General features: G+C 50.1%; 2 protein-coding genes across 5 annotated transcripts in view; one reads left to right on the plus strand and one right to left on the minus strand.

Annotated features, from left to right (window-relative positions):
* CNKSR2 (connector enhancer of kinase suppressor of Ras 2) overlaps nucleotides 1-1,410 on the plus strand; it is a gene marked incomplete at both ends in the record, with an annotated part of 238,038 nt that extends 236,628 nt beyond the window's left edge. For all 4 annotated transcript variants that reach the window (XM_084259165.1, XM_084259166.1, XM_084259167.1 and 1 more), the window contains one exon: nucleotides 1,195-1,410. In XM_084259165.1, the coding sequence (XP_084115291.1) occupies nucleotides 1,195-1,410 (216 nt within the window). The remainder of the gene's footprint in view (nucleotides 1-1,194) is intronic.
* Nucleotides 1,411-4,740: 3,330 nt separating this feature from the next.
* Nucleotides 4,741-6,714, minus strand: KLHL34 (kelch like family member 34; the record flags this gene model as incomplete). Its single annotated transcript, XM_084259254.1, has 1 exon — nucleotides 4,741-6,714. One exon carries the CDS (start codon nucleotides 6,712-6,714, stop codon nucleotides 4,741-4,743), a length of 1,974 nt encoding a protein of 657 aa, XP_084115380.1.
* Between the last annotated feature and the right edge of the window lie 4,124 nt (nucleotides 6,715-10,838).

Below are 10,838 nucleotides of genomic sequence, written 5' to 3' on the forward strand. Positions count from 1 at the left end.
GTTTGATTCCCAGCCCGTCTCACCCGCTGCTCCCCTCAGCGGTGTATTTCAGTCATTCCGCCTGTTCTGCTCCCCACTCTATCTCTGGTGAATCCTCTCACCACACCCCCTGCCCACCCACACCTCTGGCCTACACCACAACTCTTGTATGCATAAATAAATAAAATAAATCTTTAAAAAAAAGTGCATGTTTTTAAAATTTTCCAGTAGCAAGCAGCCAAGTGTTCAGAGTCAGTTAGCTTTCTGTTGGTCTTCATGCAATTACTAATACAAGTTCAAGGGACAACTTAACAGACTTTGGATTTTTTTTTAAAAAAGAAGCTATAATATTCGTAAAAATAGTTCCTGTGACCAACACTCCTCCAAAGATAGCCTAATCGCTCCCCCCACCTTACCCAGCCTTACCCCCACCCTACCCCCACTGACTGCCTGTTTGCCAGAGCAGGCAGGATTTTCAAGCAGGTCGGGCTCACCTGTTTTAATGGCCTGGTCTTCTCCCTCTCTCTCTCAGCCCCTCGCCCCTATCTTTTATGTTCTGTAGATTCCCCCAAAACCTTCTCTTCTAGCAACAAAGAATCTGAGCTCTTGCCAATGTTTAGTTCATTTAGTATTGATGAGTCCCCAGTTGTGTGACATGTGCTTGACTTTCTGGGGCAAACAAAGTTGGCAAAAATCCAATTGCAATAGTATGGATGATCCTTAAGGGCATTATGATAGGTGAAATAAGTCGTAGAAGGAAAGACAAATATTGTATAATTTTACTTGTGTGTGGAACCAAAACAAATCTTTAGTACCAGAGTAACTCGATGGAATGTGGTGGTCCACTCATTGGCAGTGATAAAGTGTTACAGGGACATAGATGACAGAAAAAACATTTTTTCTGATTGTTGAAGGAAGGCTTTAAGAAATGAGAGGCATTTGAACTGGATTCCTAAAGATTGAGGAAGATATCCAAAGACAGAGATAGAAAACAGGACAGGTAAAGAGAAACATTAAACTTGAGCCTGGGCAATGTGAGCCTGCCCACCTTGAGTGTAGAAAAAGGTACACTAAGATTTGGTTTTAATGGCTGAGTTTGATATGCCAGAGCTGCTGCGTAGAGGCCTCCTAATGTGATTTTTACCTATTTTTTTATTTTAAATCTGGACTCAAAGTTTGTCCCCATCTTAACTGTTGAATCCTTTTGTTTTTCAGGCCAGAGAAGGGGAAGTAGCCATAATTGATAAAGTCCTAGACAATCCAGACTTGACATCTAAAGAATTCCAACAGTGGAAGCAGATGTACCTCGACCTCTTCTTGGATATCTGTCAAAACACCACCTCAAATGATCCATTAAGTATCTCTTCTGAAGTAGATGTAATCACTTCCTCTCTGACACACACTCATTCATACATTGAAACGCATGTGTAAGTGTATCCTGCCTTCAGGCCACCTGGTAACCTTCTGGTACTTTGAACAAGTATATAAGGTAGTTTTTATATCAATGTGTGGGACACTTGACAAGCTATCCTTTAATGTTACCAAACTATATGAAACATATATGGTATTAATACCACTGTCTTTAATGAGCATTTGTATATTTTATATGCAGTTAGTGCTCAGCTTATATGTTTACCATGTGCAAAATCAACTGTCTTTAATGACTTAAAATTAACTTTTGCAAACAATTCTGAAGACAGGTGGTCTTCAAGTAGTAAAACCACAAAAAGGCAGTTTTCTATCTAAGGTCATCTTTTCTCCCTTTAAGTTAATTTTATATAAACAGACTTCAAAAGTAAATCACATTTTTTCAGGTGCAGACATCCTTATGGGTGGGAAAGAATTTAAACCTTTTTTATATTTATTAAAATGTTCTAAGAATTTTCTTAAACATTGCACAAAGTTTAATGCTGTAGTTTTATTTTTGTGACATGTAGATGCGCATACAAGAGTTAAGTAAAATAGAAGAGCATCAACATAAGAAAAGTTCAGGTATCTAACATTCGTCTTAATAGTCTATTAACTTGTGAAAGCTGGTTAATGGAAACACTATTCCAAATCTTAAGGGGGACACTTAATGGTGTATCAGGGCAAAGCTTTGTAAGATGTTTTTGTAACTAAGACCAAAATTGAAGATAGAGCTGCTTTATTTTCTTGGTTTAAATCTTCCTTTATTTTTGTAGTGATGAAATGCTGATTGTGTACAGAGGAATTTCAGAGTGGATTTTTTAAAACACACCTAACTCACCCAGAAAGGCAGCTAACAGTTACCTATATATATGTAATTTCAGCCCAAACTCATGTTTTTAAACTCCAGCTCTTTACAAAACTATAGGTATAAACTGAAAAGAATCAACTCTCCAGTTTCCAGTTTTCACCCAAGTCCATTGATTAAACATATGTAGTTATACTTCAGGCAGGGAAATAAAACAAGTTTAGTTACGGACTGATGTGAGTTGTAATACAGAAAACTATGTTGAAAAAACGAAGACATACCTCTCTCCCTAGGAGAAAGAGGATGATGGTCATTCAGAGGCCTGTTACGTTGAATCACACGAGAGAAACAATTTATAGAGGTTTTTCCTAGCTTCATGAATTGTTCCATAGAGTGGATGAAGTCTATGAAAAAGTCCTCTTCATTTATTGCCATGTATAAGCATCTCGTTTTTGAAAGTGATCACAGCATGACAATGACCGTGCTGCTTTTAGTGTCTGGCTGCATAACGTCACAATTTGCTGGTTTTGTTTTTGGTTTTTTTAGGAGGAGGGACTCTCCTTTACTATTCTATATCGTAAAACCTACTTCTAATTAGCTTTATACTGTTGCCTGTACAGCTCAGTGAATGTACTTTCATCTCTAAGAGTTCAGATATATGCCAGTGAATATTTTTTGCTGTAGAGGAGAAAGTCAAAACTCCACAGCGGGGATCTTTTTCTTTGCTTTTGAACCACCATTGAATCACTATCGTTTTGCAGACTTTGCACAACTGTACAGGAGAGTGGCCTTTCTACAGCACATTTTCAGTAATCCTGTATTTAGTCAAAATGGATGAGAAATCATGTATTAATGTTTGTATGGAATTTTGGGTCCAGTGTAATATTTTTATCATTTAAAAAAACCTATTTGTAAAAACATTTATTTACTGCATGGATATTGACGCACATTAAATTTGTGGGATTTTGTATATGTAAAAAACAAAAAAACAAACAAAAACCTCTTGTCCTAAAATGAAGTGTGCTTGTTACAGGTGTTTAGACTTGTTGATGTTTACTAGACCAAATGTGTACATTCACTTAAAAATATCTGTACCTGATGGATGTGTCATGGATACAGCGGCCAGGTCGTGCCCTGTAAACAGCGAGCCGTGATGGAAGGACTAGCTCTGTCGCTACTAAGCAGCTTTTACTTTTGTAAAGTCAGCTCTGTTGTTTTAAATGGTAAAAAATTAAACTAATGAATTTTAAAAGACTCGTGGCTAGCCTAGCATGAAAGAGACCTTTTAACACTATATATCTGTACATTTTATTGCGTTAGTTGCAAATCTAGGCGAGAGGCAGCACTGTAAACTGAAGTCAAATAAATTCAGCTCTTAATGAATCCTTATAAAGCACCTACTTTATTCATGCAGAGTCCTCATCACATTTCTTTGGGACCTAATCACACAGCCACCATCTCTCCTTGCCCCCTCTCCCCCCACCCCAGTTCTGAGTTCTAACTTTGCCACCCCATGATGGCACAAGCCAGAAGAAGCACACCCCCCCCCGCCCCGTTCCTGCAGACAGGTATTTTCTCTGAGACCCTGAAAAACCAAGCTAGTTTATCTGACACAAACTTTAAAACTTCACTTACTCCTCTTTCCTTTCTCTGGCTCTTTGGGGAAGTGGTGGGGGGATGTGTTGGTACAGTGGGAGACTGCCAAAAATAAGTTTGTTTTTTTTTACAAATATAACCTGCAGAATGAACATTTTTTAAAGAGGGTGAAAGAAATAGGTTTTTGTTTTGCTCTCTTTTGTCAGATGTTTCACTTAACCAGAGGAGCCTGATTATGATGCCTCAGAGTTGCTGAAATAAAACAAAACCAATGAGTTGCCTAAAGTCAGGGCGAAAGCAGGCTAAGGGGCATGGATGTGAGGGTCAGGAAAACTTAACCTAGAATATTTTCTACACCCTCCCCCCAAAATGGATGCGCAGTTATGTTAAACCATCAGAGCAGAACTATGACCATCGTTCTGGGTCATAAAAGCCTAATTCTTCAAGTGGTCTTATGCTATTTAACAAGGACATTTTCCCTTCCCTATTCAGATAATGCTTCTAGGACTTATTCTGTATAGTCTTTATAACTAGCAATTTTGTGGCTTTTGTATATAACTTCTTGTGGCACATTCCTTGGCCTCTTCTTTGTTTGGCACAAAAATATTAACTGTTTAGCACCTAAGGAAACACTTTTACTATACTAGGAAAAAGAGGGTCCTGTTTTATTTTCCAGCACCCATCTCTAGTCCAGCGTGAGTCTCTGAACTCCCTGAAGCTGACTCGTGGTTCCTTGTGACCGACTTGTCTCCCCTCCCCTTCAGCTTAAGGGGAAATGTTCCTCTCTGGCCTTGGCCTTGTTTGCCTTGCCTCTAGCCTTCAGAAAGCCACTCTGCTTCCAGAGTGCCACTCTTAGGACCCGCGCTCGTGTTTCTCGCTCTGTAAGCGTGGTCAAGAGCAACACTGTGACTTCTCGTCACCCAGAATCCACACTAACGCTTTCACGAGCCCTACACCAAATCTGGCAGCTCTCCGGGCTCCCCCTCGGTTTCCTCGTCCGCACCCTCGGCCAGCTGCAGCACCCCACACTGCAGGCCGCTCCAGGCCCAGGGCAGCGCGCAGTCGATGTCCTCCCAGCGGTCCAGGTCGAGGTCATAGCCCACCACGTTGCGGGTAGGCACCTGGCGCGAGTGCCGCCATTTGAGGCCGCCCAGCAGCAGCACCGTCTCCTCCACCACGGCCAGACCATAGCAGAAACGGTCGTAGGGGAGCGGCTGCAGCCGAGTCCACTGGTCTGCACCCGGGTCGTAGCGCTCGATCTCAGAGAAGGGCTCGTAGCGCCCCAGAAAGGCGAACACCGCGCCGCGCAGCGCCGCCATGTGGTGCCCAAAGCGGGAGGTGCCCATGGGCGCCCTCTTGCTCCAGTCCCGCTCCCCTGGGCCCAGAGCGTACATGTCCCGGAGACTGCTCGAGCCGCTCTCGCCTCTCCCCGCCTTGCCCCCGGAAACGTAGACCACGCCCCGGTCCCCGACGGCCCCCGCGTGGCCGTGCAGCGCCCGCGGCAGCGCCCCCGCCGCCGTCCAGCGGTCCCGGCGCAGGTCGTACATCTCCACGGAAGCCAGCGCCTCCCCGTCCGCGCCCAGGCCCCCGACGGCCAGGAGCCCCTCGCCCACGGCGCCGCACCAGAAGTGGGCCCGCGCTTCCCGCAGAGCGGGCACGGCCGTCCAAGCGTGGAAGCGGGGGTCGTAACGGTGCACTTCGGCCGTGACCACTCGCGGGCCGCCCGCCTGGGGAGAGGAGGCGTCCCCGGGAGGGCGCTCCCCGCCCAGGACGTACAGGAAGTTGCCTGCGGTGCACACGCAGTGCCCCAGCAGCGGGGCGGGCAGCCGCGTGAGGCTGCGCCAGCGGTGGTTGTACACGTCGAAGGCCACCACGTCCTGGGTGAGCTCACACTCCTCCTCCAGCTGCTCCTCCTCCGGCTCCTGCTGCTGCTCCTGCTGCTCCTCCTCCTCCTCCTCTTCCTCCTCCTCCTCCTCCTCCTGGGCCTCCACCACTATGACCCGGACCCGGGCTACCGGCCGCGGGGCCACGACCGGCTGGGTCACCACCTCCCGCCCCCTGCGCCCCCCGACCAACAAGATGCGGGTCTGGGGGCTCCGGACGGTGGTCTGCTCGCCCTGCAGGAGCGGCTGGCGGGAGGGCGCCGTGTGGTAGTTGAGGGCCTGGATGATGAGGCCCTTGATGCGCGCGGGCAGCGCGAGGCCGGACCCCGAGTACACGCGCCGCAGCTCGGCGGCGGGCACCAGGCCGAAGCGCACGCGTTCCAGCAGCGCCGCGCCGTGCGCCATGCGCTCGGCCTTGGGCTCCCGCCGCAGCCAGGCCAGCGCCAGGCCCAGCAGCCGCGCCTCGGGCACCCGCGCCACGTCGGGCGCGCCCAGCACGGCCTTCAGGGACGCGGGGTTGAGCTCCAGCAGCCCCGAGGGCCCCGCGCCCCGCGCCAGCAGCTCGCGCAGGTGGCGGATGATGCGGCGCTCGGCCTCGCCCTGCGTGTGCGCCAGGCCGAAGCGCGCCGCCATGTTGGCCGCGAAGCAGCAGTTCTCCGGGGCCAGCTGGCGCTCCAGGTAGCGGCCGCACAGCCCCAGCGCCTCGGAGACCTGCAGGTAGCTGGCGGCCTCCAGCGTGTCCTCCACGGTGTCCATGGAGAGCGGCAGCCAGGCGGTGTAGATGAAGTCCAGCAGGCGCTGCAGGCCCGCCGCCGACGGCACGCGCAGGTGGATCACACGCTCCCGGGATTCCCGGGTGTGGCTCTTGAACAGGGCCCTGAAGTAGTCACTGGAGCAGGCCAGCAGCGACCGGTGCGCCGGGAACTCGCTGCCCTCGGCCTCCAGCGTCACGTCGCACAAGAAGCCCTCGGCGCGCAGGGCCTGGTAGCCGGTGAGCAGCGCGCCGCCGTGAGCTTTGCAGTAGGACAGGAAGTAACTCATGGTGCCCGGGGCGGGAAGCGGCCGGACTGGGGCTGGGGCCAGCCGGGCGCGACTGGAGGCATCCCGGGGCACGGCGCCCCCCGGTCCCCCGCGCGAGCCGCAGCGCCCCTGGCAAGCTTGCTTTTGTGCCTGCTCAGTTTAAAGCCCGAGGCTCCTTCCCCCAGCTCCGCAGATCGCCCCGCGCCCTTCTCGGGGCAAATCCGCTCGGGGGTCAGCGTCCAGAAACCCCTGGTAGGGGAGGGCACAGCGTTTGGAGCCTCCCAGGGGGTGCAAGGCACGGTTTCAGAGGCGGCTGAGACTGCCAGCGCGAAGCCCACAGCCCTGTCCCCGGCCCGGTTTGGGGAGCCCACACCTGCGCGCCAGGGGCCGCAATGGCCACACACCATCACCTGGAAGGGCCGCGCTGCGGGCGGGCCGACCGGGGATCTCCGACAGCGACAGCCGGGATGCGCAGATGGGGCCCGGGCTCGGGGCGGCTCCGGCGTGCAGGGAGAGCGCTCCGACCTCCCGGGGTGGACGAGGAGGACGGGTTCTGCGGGCATCCGCGAGGGCCGGGGACAACTGGCTAGGGCCAGGGGGGTGAGCTTGTTCCGCGCGGAGGATCAAATCAAAGCCTGGGGGATTAGGGGGTGGGGGGGCCTCGGGTCAGCGCGGCGAGTCGGAGGCGTGATTGGGCGCCGCACATAACAGGCCGGTAGCTCACCGCGACAGGAATAGCGCGGCCCGGGCCTCCCGGCCGTGCCCCGCCCTGAGCCCCGGCTGCTGGCCGCGAACCTCGGGCCGGGGAGCGGGAGGCGGCGGCCGCCGGGGCCCGGGACCTCTCTCCGGTGACCCGACAGACCGCCGGTCTCCAGGGGGTCCCGCGAGCCGACTAGGGGTGCGGGGATGGGGTGCCCACTGGAGAGGCGCAAGTCAGCGGGGACCGAGTACCTGGTGGCGTCCGGGGAGGGGCTCCCGGCTGGGCCGGAGGAGTGTCGACCCCTCGGTGCCCCTGCGCCTGGGAAAGACCCCCGGGGCTTGCAACTTTCTGCTTTGAAGAGGCCCTAAGGAGCCCGGCGGGCGCGGGGATTAAGCGGCGACTTTGCGAGCAGACACCCCCGCAGGAGGCGGCTGACAGCCGAGGAGCCACTGGCGGGAACCACGCCCCGGGCGAATCGGGGCTCCCGCCAGCTGCGCTCGCTCACTCGCCCCTCACCTGGACTCACCCTGCCGGGATGCTGGGCCTGCCTGCGCCCTTCCGAAGGCAGCTCGAGGCTCCGACCCGCTTGTTTCACTTTACACCTCCGGGGAATGTGCGCCCACCGCCGCCCCCTCGCCCCAGCCGAGTTGTCCCTTCCTGTTCTTGGATCCTGCCCGGCCCCTCCCTTGGCAAACTGGACAAGGAGATTGTAGGTAACTTGGGTTTTCAGCCTTTGAATGACCACTTCCTTTAAGAAAATAATTCCTTCCAGTTTCTCCCCCCAGCCTGACTTTCAAGGCTCTGGTCTAATTACTGCCTGCTCCAGCCTCAATACCCTGACGAGCTAATGGGCAGTGAGGTTGCACTGCTCTGTCGCGGCTGGAGTTTCCTCGGGCTGCTCCTCATGAAGTTATTTTTATAAGAAGCGCCCACCACAGAAATGATGACTAAAACCACCCCAAGCATGAGACGTTAGAAAAGCATTTCTCCATCTCCTCCATCCTGCTCTTAAATAACTTAAATGATTACTATGACTGTTCTGTCGTGCCAAATCGGAGGCTTCTGTGTCTTTTGCTTTCATCTAGAATTGATTTTTTAATGTTCTGATGCAACCCACCGGCAATCTGTTTTAAGTGAACTTATTGAGGGCATCTGAAATAACTCGCATTTCTGACAGTTGAGGTTCTATTTCATAGAAAAAAATTCTGTCATTTTCTTCCTGGTATGCCATTGTACTTAGAAGGTCTCCAATTAGAAGCAAGTCTTGAAGTTCATAAAGATATTAGTAAAATGATTTTTGCTTTCTTGTCAAAGATGGAACTGCTGTATGACTTAAATTAGTCAAATTATAAAATGCAGGCAGGAGCTCAGGTTAAGGACTTGCTTAAATTTCAGAGCCTAAAAATATTCCAATTTGAATTCCTAATGTTAGAGCTACAGATGGGTTGGGAGGGGGGGAGTTGCTGGGGTTTTTTAAATCACTAAAATTCCAAGTTCAAAAATAAAATACCGGTTTGGTTCAATTTGCACAGATCTTGTAGGTTGGAATCAAATGACCTTTACCCAACCTAATAGAATTTTGCCAAAAAGGGATATTTAAGCTCCTTTGGCCAAACCCTCTTGTTTTTCTTTTTAAACAAATGCAGCAAATGAGCCTCAAAGACAGTAAGGTTTGCCTGGGTGACTGGGATATTGAGTTATGGAGTCTGGACCACAATCTAGGACTCCCTCCCCACTATATTTTGTGACCTAGGGTATGATCAGAATAAAATTAGTACAACAGATTTAAACCAAATTTCAGAATAAGCTTAAATACGATTTTTTGAACAGCATGTTTTTAACCCTGAAATCAGTTCACATCCCATCAGATCTGTGCATCACCATGCATTCAAGTTGAAGTCTAAATGTCACACTTCTTGACAATAAAGATGCTGTGGAAGACTTTAATCTCCTGGCATCAGAAATGGAATTTTGCATAATAAGTACTCGTTCATTGCTGGCCCAGCATGCCACCTTTACATGGCTTGCCTTCAGGGCATAAGGAACTGTGTTGACTGAAGAAATTTTCATACTACATGTGTTCACAAGGTCTTGTTTAGGAAATACGACCATTAGTCCATCAATATTTGAATTTTCAGTAAGCCAAGTTAGTGTGTCCTTTTTTAAGTTGTGGGAGATGTGTGTCTCATGTTGGTGGTTCTAGAAGCAGGCCCCGCAACCCACCTGGAATGCATAGAGATGAGCAGATATTGGAATAACCTGCTTATGACTTGCCCTTCCCCTTTAGACCACAAAATCCTTGAGGGCAGGGACTGTTTTGTTTTGGGGTCTGTCTATCCCTTCTCATTGTTTTTGACATAAGTAATGTTGAGTTGAACAGTTATAGGAAATGGCACCACTAGTGGGAGGAGTAAAGGGTTATTAAAATCAGGAAGTTGACTGAGACAATTACTTGCTTCTCGCTGGTTCTTTTGTCTTCACATAGATGGGATTGAGGAAATATCCTGGTCAGGCTGTGAGCTTATATCCCTAGGCATCAAGTAGGTGACCCTGGGTGGTCCCTGACTGGGGAGTCAGGTGGACTCCACTCTTCTGAGAAGGCCAGGCCACATTGGCATCCAGCCATCCTGGACTCAGCCCCAGATGCCCCAGGACCCTGTAGCCCCAGCGTGTATTTATGCACTCCAGCATGTCTTTCGAGACCTGGCAGTTTGCCCTGTAGCCTCCACCCCTTGTCAGGTTCAACAGTCCATTCCCATACACCTGCACCTCCAGTGACAGAACCCAGATTAGGTCCTCCAAGCACCCACCTCACGTCCCCATTAGGGTTGCAATGCTAGTCAGCCACTGTCCCTCAATTGGCCCTGCCTAGCTCAACCTAAATTCCATAGCTTTCACTGTAAAATAATTGCACATGGTGAAAAGCTTCAAAACTACAAACATCTATAGCACTTAAAATGTTTTTTGCAAATATAATGCTTTTTCTTTGCAACAGCTTTACTGAGTATAATCCACGTACCATACAGTTCACCCATTTAGAGTACAACTCAGTGGTTCATAGCATATTTACAGATATGCAGCCAGCACCAGAGCTAATTTTGGAGCATTACGTCACCTCAAAAAAGAAACCCCGTGCCCTTTAACGTCACTTCCCTATACCACCAGCCCCCCCCCCAAGCTCTAAGCAGCTCTAATCTACTTTCTGTGTATTCTGGATACGGCATTTAAGTGGAATCATATACCATAGCGTGGCCTTTTGTACTGACTTCTTGCACTCAGTATAATATTTTCAGGGTTCATCCATTATAATGTACTTTGGAGGAAGAAAAAGATTTTGTATAATAACAACATTGGTAACTTTTCTCAAAATCACGAACTCTTAAAATGTTCATGTTCAATGATTAGGCTGCAGTTTGGGGAAGGTTAACTCTTTATCATCTATCAC

Source organism: Talpa europaea (genome assembly GCF_964194135.1).
Source record: "Talpa europaea genome assembly, chromosome: X".
Taxonomy (NCBI): Eukaryota; Metazoa; Chordata; class Mammalia; order Eulipotyphla; family Talpidae; genus Talpa; species Talpa europaea.